This window comes from Ceratotherium simum, chromosome 1, assembly GCF_057802395.1.
Source record: "Ceratotherium simum simum isolate JZ-2026a chromosome 1, ASM5780239v1, whole genome shotgun sequence".
In the NCBI taxonomy this organism is placed as follows: domain Eukaryota; kingdom Metazoa; phylum Chordata; class Mammalia; order Perissodactyla; family Rhinocerotidae; genus Ceratotherium; species Ceratotherium simum.
The window spans coordinates 99,123,758-99,142,904 of record NC_141900.1 but is presented as its reverse complement, the minus strand read 5'-3'; the positions used below and the strand labels follow the sequence as shown (position 1 = coordinate 99,142,904).

The following is a 19,147-nucleotide window of genomic DNA, read 5'->3' as shown; positions in this document are numbered from 1 at the left end:
GGAACCAGTCTAGTCTTTGGAATTGGCAGCTATAGGTAGGAATCCCGATTCTGCCCCCTTGCTATTAGTGTGGTCCTAGACACGTTTAATCTCTGCAAGCTTCAGTTTTCTCATATGTAAATGTAATAATTAACAGTAAACTACCTTGTAAAATTATCACTAGGATTTAGTCAGCTGCAAGTTCCTAGGATTATTCAGTACATACTACATAAATTTGTTGTTAAGATTAAGTATGATAAACCATGTGAAGTTCCTAGGATGGTGCCTGATGCATACCACCAGGCTTTCAATGCACATCAGTGTCCCTAACTTCCTCTTCCCTGTCTTAATGATCATTCCTTCTCTCGTTCAGGGAAGGCACAAATTGCACGTAGATACTGGAATGGAAGGTGATTGGTGTGGCCTTATTCCTGTTGGACAGCCATGCAGTCAGGTTACGACAACAGGCCTCAAGTGGAACCTCAGTAAGTAAAACCCTTGCACAAAGGGATATATTCTTTATTTCTTTAAAAACTTTCTCTTTGGTATATACCTAGGAGTGGAATTGCTGGTTCATATGGTAACTCTGTGTTTAACTTTTCAAGGAACTGCCAGACTCTTTTCCACAGCGGCTGCACCATTTTCCATTCCTACCAGTGATGTATGAGAGTTCCACTTCTCTACATCTTCACCAACACCTATTATTCTCTTCGTTTTTTAATACATATCCTAGTGGGTATGAAGTGGTATCTCATTGTGGTTTTTATTTGCATTCTCCTGATGACTAATGATGTTGAACATCTTTTCATGTGCTTATGGACCATTTGTATATTTTCTCTGGAGTAATGTCTATTCAGGTCTTTTGCCCATATTTTATTCCAGATACAAGTCCTTTATTAGATATATGACTTGCAAATATTGTCTCAGAGTCTTTGGCTTATCTCTTCATTTTCTTAAATTTAATTAACTAAATTCATTAATTTAATTTTGATGAAGCTCCGTTTTTTTCTTTTATGGATTGTACTTTTAGTGTCATATCTAAGAACTCTTTGCCCAATCTTCTTTCTACAAGATTTTGTATACTTGAAATCTCCTTTATTTTTCCAGAGAAGTAGCTATTCTAACTAAAGTAGCAAGTTCTTTTCATAGTCAAACCTCTGAGATTTTATAAGATTAGCTGCTCTTATTAAGTTTTAAAATGTTTTCCACTACTTATTAACTGCTTTAGATTCTAGTTATACTAAAACTGTCTGGTTTGAAAAGAACAAAAATTGAGGTGAATCTGGTCGTGAAATAAAGGCTGATTCCAAGAGAAACCATCAGGTGTTGTGAAGTGAATCAACTCTAGCATCTTTAAGAGTAATGATAATTAAATCAAAGAGCTTTGATCGAATGTCAGAGGGAGTATCTCCTGATTGACCAATACCTCTAAGGTTGTAAAAAGTAAAATACAGAACCATGTCATTCTTTTTTTTGTGAGGAAGATCAGCCCTGAGCTAACATCCATGCCAATCCTCCTCTTTTTGCTGAGGTAGACTGGCTCTGAGCTAACATCTATTGCCAATCCTCCTCCTTTTTTTTTCCCCGAAAGTCCCAGTAGATAGTTGTATGTCATAGTTGCACATCCTTCTAGTTCCTGTATGTGGGACGCCGCCTCAGCATGGCCAGAGAAGCGGTGTGTCTGTGCGCACCTGGGATCCGAACCCTGGGCCACCAGTAGCAGAGCGTGTGCACTTAACCGCTAAGCCACGGGGCTGGCCCCCATGTCATTCTTCTATAACATGTAAAATTTTTAGGTTCCCAGAAGAAAATAAATATTTTAAGAAATAAGTAATTCGAAGATAAAAAGATATTTTAAAAGACATTTCTATGAGCCACTGCTGAAGTAATTAGGAAAAACTAGAGAGATTTTGAAGCAAATGTCTGAAGAGCTCACCAGAATTTGAAAGGACGCTGGGAACACATCTCCTCAGTGCACAGAAATATGTGACAGGCTTTGAAGCTGTTTAGCTGAGACTGACACAAGCTCCCATTAGAAGCTTTTTTGAAAACATTCCAGCCTAAAACAATTGTCGTACTTTTTACAGTTCCCATTCTTTCCAAGGACCCAATCTAGACAGTGGTGAACATCTTCCTGGATCTAGTAGTGACCACTTTTCAGGGCTGGCCCAAGACAGGAGGAACCCTGAGCAAAGTGAAGAGGAGGGTTGGCAATATTGCTGATCGCCCCAGCTTCCTTTATCTTACAGTAATAGGGAAGAGTCATAGCATTAGGCATGATTCTTCAGGGTTCTTTAGAATATCCTCTGATCCCCTGCGTCCCACAGTTAGGTGCACATCCTCATCCTGTATAATAACGTTTACTCCAGGGAGGCCTTCGGCATGCTGAGGGTAAAGGGATTTTAACCCTCCTATCTGTGATAATGTTTCAATCCTGCTGAAATGCTATATACTATGACTTATTTATATATTTACAGATTGCTTTGGCTTTCAAAATGATTACTTTTTTCTCTACAATTTTATGAAAATAAGTAAACAGCAACTTCATGGAGTATGCAAAGCAATAGAGTTGAGACACGAAGTGTTTCCTCAATTATCTGTCGTAAAAGTGCTAATTAACGAGGTCTTCTGATACAAAAGATTACTACATTAAAAAGTAATAAAAATAGCTGTGAAATCACAGCATGTTGACTTGAAGAGAAGTGGCTAGATTTCTTTCACAGAGAGGGCCCCTGCTTACTCAGTGTCTTGCTCTGTGAAAGCGGAGCCCTGAGGTCAGTGTCATTTTGTCAGTCACACCTACAAAGTGACAGGATGGGGCTGGGCCCGGAGAAGGAGGAATGAGATGCAGTAGCTTAGTCAGGGCTGCTCACTTCTTGGCTCAGGGAGAGGAAGCAAGTCCTCGTAAAGAAGCATATCAAAATCTTCCTCAGTAGGTCTCCAGGCTTGGTCTCTCCCAACCTACACCCACTGTGAAATATGCCAGAAGTTCTAAAATAGTGGGATTTAGCTGTTTCAATTTGCAGTATCTCAGATCACATTCTGTCTTTTAAATAAGTGTGAAAGATGCCTATGTACCCATCACTCAGAAATGAATCTTTACAAATATTGTTGAAGCTACCGATATTACAATATTTTATTTCATAGCAGTATGCTGTGACCATCCTGTGACATGTGTCTGGCACAAGAGCTTCTCTAGGCTATGTACACTTGGGGGTAAAGCAGCTGCATCGTAGGTAAGAGCATCGTCACCTTTGCTAGGTATGCCACGTTGCTCTGGCACTGGTTATACCAGTGTGCACTCATCCAGGAGTGTACAAGAGTTCTCGTGCTCCACATCTCCACCCAGTTCTTGGTGTTGTCAGATTTAATCATTTTTGACAGTCTGGTGAATGTCAATGATGTGTCACTGTGGTCTCTGATTGCTGGTGAGGGAAGCATCTTTTTGGAGTTATTAACCATGCTGGTTTCCTCTTTTGCAGATTGCTACTTTCTTTTGCCCATTTAGCCATTGGACTATTTGTTTTTTTCTTATTAATTCTTAGGAGTTCTTCAGACCCTAATTATCTTCTTCCTGGCTATCCTTTGCCTTCTCTATTTGTTTATGGCGTTTTTGTATCCACTGAGGTTATTAAATTAAAGGTAGTCATTTATCAATCTTTTGCTTTAAGATTTGTAATTTTTGTGTCTTAAGTCATCTTTCTATTCCTGATGGTCATAACGATGTTCTCACATTTTAGTTTTATTTTTAGATCTTTTATTTCACCTGAAATTGATCTTTGTGTATGATATGAGTTAGGGATCTGATTTTTTTTTCGATGCTGATAACCAATTGCTCTAGCATCAGTTATCATCCTTTCTCTAGTGATTTGCAAGGTACCATACAGTTTCGTATTCGTGGGTATGTTTCTTAAATCTCTAGGCTGTTCCCTTGGCTTACATTCTTCTTCCTGTACTGATACCACACTGCCCTAATTACCATCGCTTTATAATAAATATTGACGTATGATAAGTTGAGTCCCCAACCTTGTTCTTCTTCAGAATTTTCATGGCTATTTCAGGCATTTTGCTCTTCATAAATTTTAGCATTGGCTTCACAAGTGTCACACACACAATTCCATTGTAATTTTTTTCATAATTATGTTAAATTTATAGATAAATTTGGGGAGAATAGAACAATTAGATAAGAAAATTTCTGAAGGAAATTGTCTTCCCATCCATAAATATAATTTATCTCTCCATTTACTTAGAACATTTTGATTGCTCTCAATAATTTTAAAATTTTGTCCATAAGATCCTGTACATCTTATATAAGATTTATTTCTAGAAACCCTGTATTTTGTGTTGCTATTGTAAGTTATACATTTTTAAAAATCACATTTTCTGATTTCATTGGTGGTATTCGAACATACAGTTGATTTTAGTATATTGTATTAATATATTCTGAACACTTCTATTGTTTCTAAAAATATGACTAGATTCACTTGGGTTTTCTATAGACAGTCATATTTTTGTTAGTAATCAGGTTTTCTTTCTTCTTCAGTCTGTAATAAATAGGATTGCATTCAGTTATGACTAACTGAAACAGTAGCTTTAAAAAAAGCCTATTTTTTTTTTCTCATGTAGCAAAGTACAGAGGTGAGTAGTTACAGGGCAAGGTTTCTGTGATTTCCTCAGCCTTTGCCTCAAAATCATAAGATGTCTGTTGCAACTCCAGCCACTGTGTCTCCCCTTCAGCATCATGAGGGAGGGAAGGGGAGAGAGGAAGATGGGCAGCACATACAGTAGGAAAACAAGGCAGCCGAGATTCCCAACATTCCCAGATTCCTTCCTGCGTCTAACCTTTTGACTCAGTGGCCAGAACTGTCAAACAGCTACCCCAGCTGCAAAGGAGACTGGGACGTGCAATTTTCTAAGGATGTAGTCACCCCAAATAAAACTGAGGTTCTGTCGGTGAGGAAGAAGAGGGTGAGTAGAAGTCTGCTCTTCTGTCTATCAAAAAATGTCTTTGCTTTGTCCACCATCTTGTTGAACATTTTAGCTATATATATAATAAAAATTTATTTTAACTTTCTTTCAGCCACACTCTTATGAATGTCTGTTGTTGCTGTTAAAGAACCCGTAGTCAATCAAACTAATTCTGATTTGTTTATACTCTGTCTTTAACTCTCTTCCTTCTTTACACCTGATGTTTTTCTTTGATGTTCCACAGTTTTACTATAACATGTTTAAGTGTAGCCTAGCTTTTGTTCTAGTTGGTGTTCCTTAGCTCTGATAATTGATGTAGTTCATTGATCTGAAAATTTTTCAGATATTCTCGTTTTTCAGAGAAGGACGTAGTAGCTCTAGTTAGTGATTTGCCCAAATTCAGATCATTAGGGATTGATGCACTGAAAATCTGAATTCAAGTCTTCGTTGCTATTTTTCCTTGTTTCCAATTAGTAAGTGAAAAACTTTGCATATAAAGTAAGTTGATGTCTAAAAAAATCACTAAAATGAATTCAGGATAAAGAGAAGAAAACAAGAGGAAGGTAACTGTAGACAGGGGAAAGCAAAGGAGATAGGAAAGAGGGGATAATGGTAGGAAAGGGAAAGTACTTAGGAAGAAAAATAAAAATAAAAATAAATAAATAAAAATTCTGAGGGACAGGACTTTTAACTTCTCTACAGTTTTGCCTAAAAAAAATGTTAAATGGAATTGCCCTCCATTCGCGTAAGCCTCTTAATAGAACACTCAAGTTGAGTTTGAAATTATGTATTCATTGTTCCTTCTTTTGTGTTTTTTCCAAGAAGTATAGAAATAAATGACAGAATGACGTAATTTTGTAGCATTGACTGAAAGGGACTCAAATCTCCTAACCCAAGTGAGAGTTTTGAAAGAAAGAAAAAAATTGTGAGAAAACAGTTTGAAAAGATTTTTCATCTCTATGGAAAATGACTTGTAATAAGTGTGTACAGGCACCGTGATTTTCTGCAGGAGTTCTCTATGAGGATTTTAAGTGCCAGTCTAACAAGGGAACAGTTCATGCCTCTATAAAACTATAAAACTACACTTGCTAATAATGCAGTTTCAGTGAGAAATGCTGTTAATTCTCACTCCATTATGCCTCACAAAGCAATTCTAGTCAGTTGTCATGGTTCGACAATAGCTATACCCACTTAGATTATATATATACATAGTGATACCCACTTTTGTGAGCTAGTTCATATTTTGTGTGAGATTGTTCATATTTTTATATGTCTTTGTTATTATTTTAATTATTGCTTTTCTAGTCCAGTGCTTATAAAAAAAGCACTCCGAAACCATGACGTCAGTATTTCCTGTCTGATTCAAGGACAGTATCTTTTGTATCGTAATTCTTTGATAATCAATGACCCACTTTGAGTTGAATTAAAGATATTGTTAAAATTTTTACATAAAACATGCTTCAGAGATCAAAGGTGGTAATAAGGATGGCTTTTTTTTTTTCCTCAGTCTTCCTCAAGGAAGATGTTAGCTAAAGTTTCCCCACCCCCAAATCGTTTTCTTGAGTTTACAAGTTGGTGAAATGACTATATTTCATCACTTCTAAGATGTCGTCAGTTGTAAGATGCATTATTATTTTATGTACTTTAAGAAAAAAAATACTACTAATTATAACTCCATAGATGTGGGGAAATGTACAGGTTAGAACTGATAAAATATGGTAGATCAAATAGCATAGCAACTTAATTATCAAACTATATGCATAGAGATGGCACTCTTAAACCTGTCATGACAAATTGCAAAAGCCTTTGTAATGGAAAAAAAAATTCCTGAGTATCTTTCAGTGGATTGTTAGGCCTAGTCTAGAGGTCCCCTCAAGAGTTATCTGATTCTGTAGGACACTTAGCCTTTCATTGTTTTTGCTTATTTTGCAACTCTTTGGAGCTAGAAGTTAACTAGTAAAGGGCTGATCATAATGTAAATGATTCCTATTCATATAAGTCAATTGAACTTTTGTTCTGTGAAAACACAATGGATTATCACCCTATGGAAATGGCCAGTTTTCCATCTATTAGCAAATCCATATCAGCCTTCCTATTTGTCTGTATGTATGTGTGTCATTTGTAGTGTCCTTTGAGCTAGTTTTTTACATCTTACTGGTTTTCTCATTAGTTAATGACTTAAATGAAATCTTTGATGTGTTCATTTTATCTTTGTATGTCATTGTTTTACCCTTTGAAAGATTATTCTCTAACAAACCAAATTGTAATCACCTATGATATTTAAAGGATCACAAGCTATTGTGGTCTTTTAAAAGAAATGTGTAAAATGTAACATTGCAAAATACCACTTAATTTCCGGCTCTGTGAAGTAGGTGAGAGGTGGCCCTCGAACAGAGGTCTGAGGATGTCACTTTCTATTTGTATGTTGGGAAAGGTCTCACAAAGAGCTGTGCTGTGCACTCTTTGTTGAAAAAGAATCATGGCCATGACTGTGAGCCCTTTAAGCAAAACGAATCAGACCAATGTAATCTTTTAGAAGGCATGAGTTCATTCTAGCACTAGTAAGCTAAGCTAGAAGGAAATGGCATTTTTAAACAGTTTTATAGAGATATAATTTACATACCATAAAGTTTACCCAGTTAAAGTATACAATTCAGTGGTGTTTAGCATATTCACAGATATGTGCAACCATCACCAGTCAAACTCAAAACATATTCATAACTTCAAAAAGAAGGCACGTGGGACCAGCCTGGTGGCGTAGTGGTAAGGTTTGTGCGCCCCACTTTGGTGGCCTGAGTTCCTGGTCGCGGACCTACACACTGCTTGTCAAGCCATGCTGTGGTGGCATCCCTCATACACAATAGAGGAAGACTGGCACAGATGTTAGCTCAGGGACAATCTTCCTCAGCAAAAAGAAGAAGATTGGCAACAGATGTTGGCTCAGGGACAATCTTCCTCACCCCCTGTCCCCCCCAAAAAAAGAAAGTATGTACCCTTTAGCCACCCACCTCCCGTCCCCCCTTCCCATCCCGCACCGTGCCCTTCACCCCCCAGCCCTAAGAAACCACTAATGTACTTTCTATCTCTATAGATTTCCCTATTCTAGACTTTCACATAAATAGAATTATATAATATGTGGATTTTTGTGACTGGCTTCTTTTACTTAGCGTAATGTTTTCAAAGTTCATCCATGTTGTAGAATTTATCGGTATTTCGTTCCTTTTTATGGTCAAATAATATTCCATGGTATGGATGTACCACATTTTGTTTATCTGTTTGTCTGCTAATGGACATTTGGATTGTTTCCACTTTTTGTCTGTTATGAATAATATTGCTATACACATTCATGTACAAGTTCTTCTGTGGACATATGTTCTCATTTCTCATGGGTACATACCTAGTGGTAGAATTGCTGGGACATATGGTAACTTTATGTTTAATCATTGAGGAACTGCTGGGCTGTTTTCCAAAGGAGATGCACCATTTTACATTCCCACCAGCAAGGCGTAAGAGTTCTGATTTCTCCACATCCTTGTCAACACTAATTTTCATCTGACTTTTTGATTTTAGCCATCTTGGTGGAAATCAACTGGTATCTCATTGTGATTTTGATTCTCATTTCCCTGGTAACTAACAATGTGGGACATTTTTTTCAGGTACTTATTGGCCATTTGTATACCTTCTATGGAGATCCTTTGGCCCTTTTTTAATTGGGTTGTCTTTTTATTATTGAGTTGCAGAGTTCTTTATATATTCTAGATACAAGTCCCTTATCTGATATAAGATGTATAAATATTTTCTCCCATTCTGTGGGCTCTCTTTTCACTTTCTTAATGGTGTTCTTTGAAGCATAATCATTTTTAATTTTGATGAAGTCTAATTTATCTATATTTTTCTTTTGCTGATTATGCTTTTGGTGTCATATCTTAAAATTCATTGCCAAATCCAATATCATAAAGATTTACTCCTATGTTTTCTTCTAAGAGTTTATAGTTTTTTCTCTTACATGTGGATCTTTGATCCATTTTGATTTAATTTTTGTATATGGTGTGAGGTAATGGTCCAGAATTAATTTGTTGATTTCTACAAAGAAGTCAGCTAGGATTCTGATAGTGATTGTGTTGATTCTGTAGATTAGTTTGAGAAGTATTGTCATATTAACAATGTTAAGTCTTCCAATCCATGAACATGGGATACTTTTAATTTACTTAGATTTTTACTTTCTTTCTACAAAGTTTTGTTGTTTTCATAGTATTAGTTTTGCACTTCTTTTGTTAAATTTATTCCTAAGTATTGTATTGTTTTAATGCTATTGTGGATGGAAGAGTTTTCTTAATTTCCTTTTTGGATTGTTCATGGCAAGTGTATAGAAATATAGTTGATTTTTGTATCAGTTGATCTTGTATCCTCCAACTTTGCTGAACTCACTTATGAGTACTAATAGTGTTTTAGTGGATTTCTTAGGATTTTCTGTATATAAGATCATGTCATCTGCAAATAGAGGTAGTTTTACTTCTTTTTTAATCTGGATGCCTTTTATTTCTTCTTTTTACCAAATTTTGCTGGTTAGAACCTCCACCTCAATATTGACTAGTATTCAAACAGTATTGAAATAGTATTCAAATAATACTAAATGTAGCAAAAGTGGACACTCAAGTCCTGTTCCTGATCTTGGGAGGAAAGCATTCAGTCTTTCACCATTAAGTATGATGTTAGCTGTTGGTTTTTCATAGATGTCCATTCTCAGATTGAGGAAATTCCATTCTATTCCTAGTTTTCATCATCAAAGGGTGTTGGATTTTGCTTTTTGTCTATTGAGAAATTATTTTTAAAAAATTAAATTGATATAATGTATTATATTAATTGAATTTCAGATGTTAAATCAAACTGGCATCCCTGGAATAAATTCCACTTGGTCATGATGTATAATTCTTTTTATATGGATTCAGTTTCCTAGTATTTTGTTAAGAATTTTTGCATCCATATTCTTAAAATATATTGTTTTGTAGAGTTCTTTTTCGGTGATAGCTTTGACTAGTTTTAGTATCAGGGAAATACTGATCTTAAAGTATACTACTCTTAAAGTCTAGGCATTCAAGAGGGAAACTCTGGAGAAGTCAGCCAAGGCAGCAAGAGCAAAATGCAAGTAAAGTAGGTCCAGCAGGCAGGATGCAGATTTGGGGAGGACATAGCATAGAGGGAGTACTGGTTGCAGGAGACACCTGAAGTATGTTCTGATCCAGAGACAGGTGGTGCCTTGTACCTTGCCCTCTTTTATTTGTGTGCTTGCTGCCAGAGAGGAGGGGAGGAGAGAATGAGACCTACAGAGCAGCTTGTATCTAACTAATACATAGCGGGACTGCCAGCCCTTCTGCTGAGGAAGTGGAGGACTGAGCATTTAAGCAAGCACATCCTGCTGAGGAAGAGGTTTCATTTACGTGAAAATTGTATCCAATAATCTCTAAGTGTTCTTTTAAAAAACACTTATCTCCACACGTGAGTAAGGAGAAATCTTTCCCCAGTCTATGTTTAGTTAGCCTTCAATGGCTTTCCTTCTCCACAGCTTTATATTATTAATTTAGGAAAGGCGTTGTTTTCATAGGCCATTTTTATTTATAATGGAAAGTGCTAGCTATGAATTCCAATATTGATTTTTCTCCAAAAATAACTTCCAACTAAGAATCTTTCAAATCTTAGAAATAAAATGTTCTCTCACAAATTTGTGTAAATTTAAAGGGGTGGTACAAGACTGAAAGGTTTATTTTTCATAATAGCTGTACCTACAATATTACATTTATTTATATAATTTAGAATGATAATTACAAATAAATATTCTCACAAATGTTTTTCAGGGAAGCCTTACACATTTATTTGTAGGGTACTGAATATTTTCAAGTATTTGGTAAACCTTTAAAGTGTAACAGTGCATATTAAGTTCATTACTCTAGGCTGCATTGAGTGATTTCTTATACTTTGGACTACATTATGGAAATAGCAGAACATTACATTCTTTTTAATGGGATATATTTGAAAAAACAAATCTTAGTTGTTGATACCACATCTTGATTTTTTTTATGCATTCTCTATAGTAAGTGTCAGCAAATGACAACTTCTGTGATGTGTAGGCCAGACTGTATGAATGTTATTTCTTTTATTTAGATTCTAGGATAATTATAGTATCATAATGTCGAAAGGCACATCATTGTTCGTCTAGACCTATGATTTTCAAATGAATTAACTAAGATCTAAAAGTGACTGCCACATGAAACTATGAAACTTCTAGAAGAAAACATAGGCAGTACGCTCTTCGACATCGGTCTTAGCAACATATTTTCAAGAACCATGTCTGACCAGGCAAGAGAAACAATAGAAAAAATAAACAAATGGGACTACATCAAACTAAAAAGCTTCTGCACAGCAAAGGAAACCATCAACAAAACGAAAAGACAACCTAATAATTGGGAGAAGATATTTGCAAACCATGTATCTGATAAGGGGTTAATCTCCAAAATATATAAAGAGCTCATGCATCTCAACAACAAAAAAAACTAACAACCCAATTAAAAAATGGGCAAAAGACCTGAATATACATTTCTCCAAAGACGATATACAGATGGCCAACAGACACATGAAAAGATGTTCAAAATCATTAACTATCAGGGAAATGCAAATCAAAACTACAATGAGATATCACCTCACGCCCGTCAGAATGGCTATAATTAGCAAGACAGGAAACAACAAGTGTTGGAGAGGATGTGGAGAGAAGGGAACTCGCATACACTGCTGGTGGGAGTGCAAACTGGTGCAGCCACTATGGAAAACAGTATGGAGATTCTTCAAAAAATTAAGGATAGAACTACCATATGATCCAGCTATGCCACTGCTGGGTATTTATCCCAAGAACTTGAAAACACCAACGAGTAAAGATACGTGCACCCCTGTGTTCATTGCAGCGTTATTCACGATAGCCAAGACTTGGAAGCAACCTAAGTGCCCATCAAGGGACGAATGGATAAAGAAGATGTGGTATATATACACAATGGAATACTACCCAGCCATAAGAAATGATGAAATCCAGCCATTTGTGACAACATGGATGGACATTGAGGGTATTATGCAAAGTGAAATAAGTCAGAGGGAGAAGGTCAAATACCGTATGATCTCCCCCATTAAGTAGTAGATAATAACAAACAAACACATAGAGACAGAGATTGGATTGGTGGTTACCAGAGGTGAAGGGGGGAGGGAGGAGGGCGAAAGGAATAATTCGGCACATGTGTGTGGTGATGGGTTGTAATTAGTATTTGGGTGGTCAACATGATGTAATCTATGCAGAAATATAATGATGTACACCTGAAATTTATACAATGTTATAAACCAATGTTACTGCAATAAACAAAAATTAAAATAAATAAATAAATAAATAAATAAATAAAAATAAAAAAATAAAAGTGACTTCCACAAACCACACAGCAGCTTCCTAGTGCCAGAGCTGGCCTGGAACTCAGTATCTCAACTCCCAGCTCAGGGCTTTTTCCTCCTAGTTCCTTTTACTACTAGTAGAGTAGAAAATATTGATATTTGATAATAGATTTAAATATATATAAAGATAGGTAAACTTAAAAGTGTGATGTTTCATAGGCACATCAAAAAATATGACGATATTTGTGAAAATTTTCATGATACAAGTTTTCAGCTGTATCAGTTTCAAATTGCTGCTATAAGAAATTACCACAAACTAGTGGCGTAAAACAACACGTTCCTTATCTGTAGTTCTGGAGATCGAAGTCGGAAACGGGTCTTACAAGACTAAAATCAAGGTATTGACACAGCTGCATTGTTCCCAGAGGCTCCAGTGGAGAATCCTTTTCTTACCATTTCCAGCTTCTAGAGGCTGCCCACATTTCTCAGCTCATGATTCTTTCCTCCATCTTCAAGGCTGGCAGCATAGCATCATCAAATCACTCTCTCTTTCTCTGACCTCTGCTTCCATTGTCACATCTCTTTCTCTGACTTGTACTCTATAGCCTCCCTCTTTTAAGGAATTTGTGACTACACTGGGACCACCTGGATAATCCAGGATAATTGTATCTCAAGATTTTTAATCACATCTGCAAAATCCCTCCTGCTATGTAAATAATTTGTTCATAGGTTCCAGGGATGACAATGTGGACATTTTGGGGGGCCATTATTCAGCCTACCATATCAGATCAGTAATCAATGAATTAAATAATTTCCTGAAATAATACTTATTGAATACAATTATTACATCATTGAATCTTTGCAGTTACTGTGAAAATTGATGTGTGAAGACTGTTTATATTGTCACTGAGAAACTGAATCTCAGTGTTGTCATTCATCTTGGCCTCAGATAACTTGTGGTAGAGACTCAATACAAAACAAAAACCAAACAAATGATGTGAGGATGATTGATCTGGTGTCCACAAAGGGGAATGAAGGTTATAATTTCCATTCAATCTGGTTTGTAGTCAAGTTTAGCCAATTCTGATCCCCGGGAACCATGAAGGAAACCAGAAGGTTTGCATAGGCCAGAGGTAAAGCTCCATTCAACTGTGGTTGTAACCAGTATCTTATTAGAAATAGTCCTGTTTTTCTATCCTTTGTATGCTTCTTCTCTTGTTTAGCCTTTGAGGCTGTACTTATATGAGAAACTGATGGTTTCTACCAATAACAGACAGCAATCTGATGCGTGATTAAGGTGGTAAAAACAAAAGGTGGAAAATTTGAGTCTTCCTTATATTGTTTTTATAGTCACATATTATTAGAATCTCAGGACTCTACAGGTCCTTAAAGATCAAGCGAGTATTTATTAGTTAATTTACTGAGCACACATACACCATCAGACTACTGGCTTACTACTTATGCCGCTGTCACTTTTATTCCTACCCCTTCCACATACACATGCCACATGCATATACTTGTACTACGATATATTACAATTTGGGTTTTTCTTTTGTATATAGATTTGGGCAGTCTGGGGTTATAGACCACAAAACTGCTACTTCTGATAAGTTCTGAATATTAGCATCGAGGAATCGTTGCACAAAATGACGATCATGGGAAACTCTAGGACCCAGATTTTATGAAGAAGGCCAAGTTGGGTTGGGGGGGAGGTTGACAAGCAGTAGATATTATTTCTATGGAGAGAAAAATACAAAGAGGAACAAGATTATTTTTTAGGCTATGTTGTTCTGAAGAATTTTCACATATTCTACTTGTAAGCAAATATTTCATTTTGGACATATAAGACTAATGATGTACAGCCTACTACAAACTTGTATTAAATATATATTTCATTAACTCAGCTCCAATTCTATTTTCTATGTTGTAGGATTTGAACCAGACATGATTTTTCTTAAGTTCTTACCCTTTTGTGATTCCGCTGAGAGCACAAGGAACCAACAGTAATTTACTATATACCATAATCATCCTGTTTTGTTTTTAGAAAACTCCCAACAACCTGACAACATACATTTATTATAGTTGATTCTAGGCATTTAAATATGAAAACGATTAATGTGCATTTGTAGGGAATATGACAAATGGGAATTTGTGAACAGACAAGTTTTTCATTGACCTGCATTCAAGAACACTATAATAACTCAAGTTTGCCTCCCAAGTTGTTGAAATGAGTTGATTTCCTGGTATTTACGTGGGCAGGTTGACGGATGAGAATGGTTTCAGTGGAAGCTCGCGAGTCCCTTTCTATTTCCCTCCTCCAGGTTTCACTTTTGTGCTGATTGAGATGTGAGCTCTGTGCATTCAACCATCCAGCTAATAAATTGAGACAAGAAAGCAATAACTTTTGGTCATCACATGAATTGTGGAGAACAAATCAAGGGGTGCAGGTGAATAAACTTTTACCACGGGAACAGCTCATTGGGTATAATTTTCTACTAGGTCCAAATAATCATAGTTTGTGTTTTGAAATAGCACTTTCCCATATATACTGTCTGTCTTTTCTCCACACTCACTCTCATTCAGGCATAACATCAATTTTTTTATTAATGCAAAGTATTATTATCCCCATTTTGTAGATGAGGAAACTGAAACACAGGATGTTAAATAAATTGTCCAAGTTCTTGTTTCCTAACTTGGTCTCCTGTGCACATAAAATGGATCCATCATTGGTCCTTTACATACGTGTCTATTTTTGAAAGCTCTGGACATGGTGAAATAACTATCTCAAATGAAAGTGGAATTTTCCCTGGAATTGAGCAGGGTCAAAGACAAAGGAGACAGAGAATTAACACCTTAGCAATTAAAATCACGAAGTGAACCCCACCTAAGACATTTCTTTCCACTCTGCGAGCCACAAATCACAAGCTAGAACCCATGCAGATTTGTAGAGTGTGTAATTTAAGTGTAATTTATGCTCACTGTGATATCTGGTTTCTGGGGTGATTATAAACCAATGTTGTCATTCATCATGGTTCTCAAGGTACTTGTGTTAAGGAAAAAAAGATTTATTTAGCATTCACAAAGGAGGATAAATGGTTAAAACAGAATTTTTTGTGTGTGAGGAAGATTAGTCCTGAGCTAACATCTGTTGCCAATCCTCCTCTTTTTTGCTGAGGAAGATCAGCCCTGGGCTAACATCCGTGCCCATCTTCCTCTACTACTTTATATGGGACGCCGCCACAGCATGGCTTGACAAGTGGTGCTTCGTCCATGCCTGGGATCCGAACCTGTGAACCCGGGCCGCCGAAGTGGAGTGCGCGAACTTGACCGCTACACCACAAGGCCGGCCCCCTGAAACAGGATTTTTGAGTGTCTAAAGATTCAAGGATGAAACAGAAAAAACAGTGATAGAAAGGCAGAATGGCTCGATTGCAGGAGGTTTAGGTTGTATACAGTTCTCTCAGCAGTGAGCTGCCATTTGTCCTCTGTTTTGCTTGGAGGCCAAATTGTGAAAAAGCTGAAACTATTTGGAGAACACTAGGCTTAAAGTAAAAGAAGGGGAGGTCAAACTGGGGAAATGTCTAGGATGCAGACTAAAATAGAAGCATCCCCATAAAAAGGCATATGTATATCTGTGTATCCCAAATAAAATTTTTAGTGAATTAATTTTTTTTTTTTGCTACACTTTAAGGGAAACTCAAGGTACAGATTACATAGAGAGAAAGTAAGTTTTCGAGCCAAAGGAGAGCATCAGGGAACTACATGGTAGTTCTCTTTCTTCTTCCAGAAAAGAGAGTAGAATTGCGCTAAAGAGAGGGTGAATCCCCTGGCTTTGTGATTATAAAACAGCCAAAAAAGGGAACAAATCAATTCTTTAAACCCCTTGACAAAATCACTCTCTGGAGATTATCATAGAACGTATAATTTACCTTCCCTCTATGTAATTGGTACCCTGAGTTTCCCTTGAAATGTAGCAGAAAAAAAATTCTGCAGCTATTTACTTCAGTTAATAATGTGGAGGAAAGATGACAGTAGGGTTCAGGTTATGACTCTGACACGAATGAATTCTGTGGTACTGGGACATCATGCCGATTCTTCATCTATACACAGAGGGTTGGTAGATGATGTCGAAGGTCTCCTTCAGTGTAACAACTGTGGCTGCTGACCCCACAGAGAAATGGGTGAGTCCAGATCATAAATGCCAGGAACTTAATGCCTCTCTTCCTTAATTCCCGATGTGGTGGCAATTAAAAGTTCCCATGCGAAGCAGTAATAGGACCAGAGTCAGGGGACTTTTGTTTGGAAGCGCATCAAGGGTTGGCTTTGCATTGTGCATACCCTTCCCTTCTCTCATAGATTGCATGTCATATAGTTCATGGACGACAGTGGCTTTGAACACTGCGGAGGAGGACGTCCTGTGTCATCACTACAGTTTATAATCTCCTGCTGAAGGTTCTCACTCTTCAGAAGTTCACAGTGAAGCCAGGAGTGGGAAGTTATTATTACTCCTCGTTTACACTGAAGCCAGGTTGCAGCTCTGGCTTCAGTCAATAAAATACTCTTTGATAATGATTCATTAGTAGTATTGTGATCTCCCGGCAGCCCCAGGGCCAACATCACACTCGGGCTGTCTTCTCCATTTAATTGCAAGGTTTCACTTTGGGGGAATCACATCAGCCTTTTTCACTCATCTGTTTTCTGGACCACATTTAATTGCAAATTAACAACTTGTCTCTCTCAACTATCTATCCCTAAATCCCCTTTTTCTTCTCTGTGTGTATGTATAATGTGTGTCTTAAAGAACGTGCTTAGAAAGAGTTATCAAAGCAAGAATGCTTTCTAATTTTTTTTACCAGCTACAACTGATAACCAACTTTTATATTTAACCATTTAAAAAATTACTTATTTGCAGTATATCAGTGGTAATTTAAATCTGACATATAATTAAGAAAAATACAAATTGAAACCTGTAGTGTTTACAGTTGACCTGTATCCCACCAAAGGCTGATATTCCGTAGATAATGATAAAGAAGTTTTATTTCCTACTGTCTTGCGTGGTACATGCTAATTACTATGTGAATTAAATAAATAAGGCTCCCCGTTATAGAAGGATACACTGCTGTAGGGGGAGAAATCTGATTTGTGCATGTAGGACAGTGATTGAGGACAGAGAGGCTGGCCTCTCCTCATCCTGATTCACTGTGACTACAATCATGATGTAAATATGAGCAGGACTCTCACCTGCCCTCAGTATTCAGTTCCCTTTCCTTTAAAATGAATGACTTTAAACTAAATGATCTCAATCTTTTTCATCTCGAGCATTAGTCTTTCTTCCTTACTCTCAATAGCAGAATTTTACTATTTTGTTCTCTCCTCCTGAATGCCTGTGAAAAGCATTTGAGGTCCAGTACATATGCCATTTCCCCCATAAAACATGACCCCATTCCCAGGATTCTCAGAATTTGTTCTCCCTTTAACATCTCCCCTCCCTTCCTATGAAAATCTTACTCATCCTTAAGGGCCATTTCAAATCACATCTTTCATGAAGCTTTCCTAACTAAATGTGATTTCTCTCTCCTCTGAATTCCTAAAGTGTGCCGTGCGACTCTTCAGGATTCTTACCTGTTAGTGTCGTTCTTTGTGCAGATTTCTTATTCCTTTTACTAGAATGCATTTGCATCAAAGATTTGGTGCTTGTCATCTCAGTCTCCACCTAGTCGGCTAGAATTGCACTTTGCATATTTTATGTAATTAGCAACCTTTCTTAAATTAGCAAGTGCATTTTACCCACGGGAATTCTGTATTGGGACACAGAGTCAATTGCACTTTGGTAAGAGATGTTGAGGCAAGAGTTCTTTATCATAAACCTTTACAACAATTAGAATAATGAAGGGTAAGTTGAATTTTAAGGGTGAAAAAAGGGTGTAAAATTTTACAGGTGTAAACCCTGCCAGAAGTTGATAGGATTTAAAGTGATGCCATCAAGAATGTGATTATTACAAAAGAGGGTTTTTGAGTCTGAGTGTGTTTGTGTGGTTGTGTGTGTATTGAGAGAGGGCCTGTCTAGGCAGTGGGCGAAGGAGGAATGAATCTGTAGACATCTCGCCATATTGGGGATTTGGGGTTTCAAACGAATTCACTGCTTACCTAGATGCTTTTCTCTGGCCCATTTCTTCCCTGCTCTGAGCATGAGGCAAGGTGTAAGCATTTCATTTTTAGATTTCCCTTTTATAAATGTTGAAAATGGTATAAAACTATAATTTGAGAGCAAGTATTATAAAAACAAAGACAAGTGAAATTGGTTCTCTCATTGTCTTGTTTAATGAAAGTTACAATATTTGCTTTGCAAAAAGAAAGAAAACAGAAAAATCCTAGTTGAGCTTACTCTACTGTGTCCTGCAGGGCATTCTGATAGTGTTGTATAAATATAAAAAGTGAGTTTATGTTCATTGTAATTATTTTGTATCTTTATTTTACCCACTTAACTAGATTGTATATCTCTTTAGTTTACGAGCCCTTTAGGTTTTCTCCGCATCCTATTTAGTAACATTTTCAATAACAGATAGTTAATTGACATTGATTAATAATGATTCCTCGTCAGAGTTGCTCTTTCTTTTTCACATTCAGACCTTACCCATTTCTCTAGCATTATCAACTAGAAATCAGTTAGGAAGTGGTTCCTAACCTTGGGAAATGATCATATTTACAGGTTGGTAAGAAATGGTGGATCCTGCAGGAAAAGGCAAAGAAGGAACAGTGAGTAAGGCAGGAAGAGGAT

General features: G+C 36.8%; 1 protein-coding gene across 7 annotated transcripts in view; it reads left to right on the top strand.

Moving 5' to 3' along the window:
- TPK1 (thiamin pyrophosphokinase 1) overlaps positions 1–19,147 on the top strand; it is a 353,331-nt gene that overhangs the window by 235,634 nt on the left and 98,550 nt on the right. For 2 of the 7 annotated variants that reach the window (XM_087432161.1, XM_087432163.1), the window contains exons 8-9: positions 353–464; positions 11,901–12,571. In XM_087432161.1, the coding sequence (XP_087288287.1) occupies positions 353–464; positions 11,901–12,124 (336 nt within the window). In that variant the 3' untranslated portion in view covers positions 12,125–12,571. The other 5 variants (XM_087432188.1, XM_087432170.1, XM_087432157.1 and 2 more) reach the window with 4 other exon arrangements.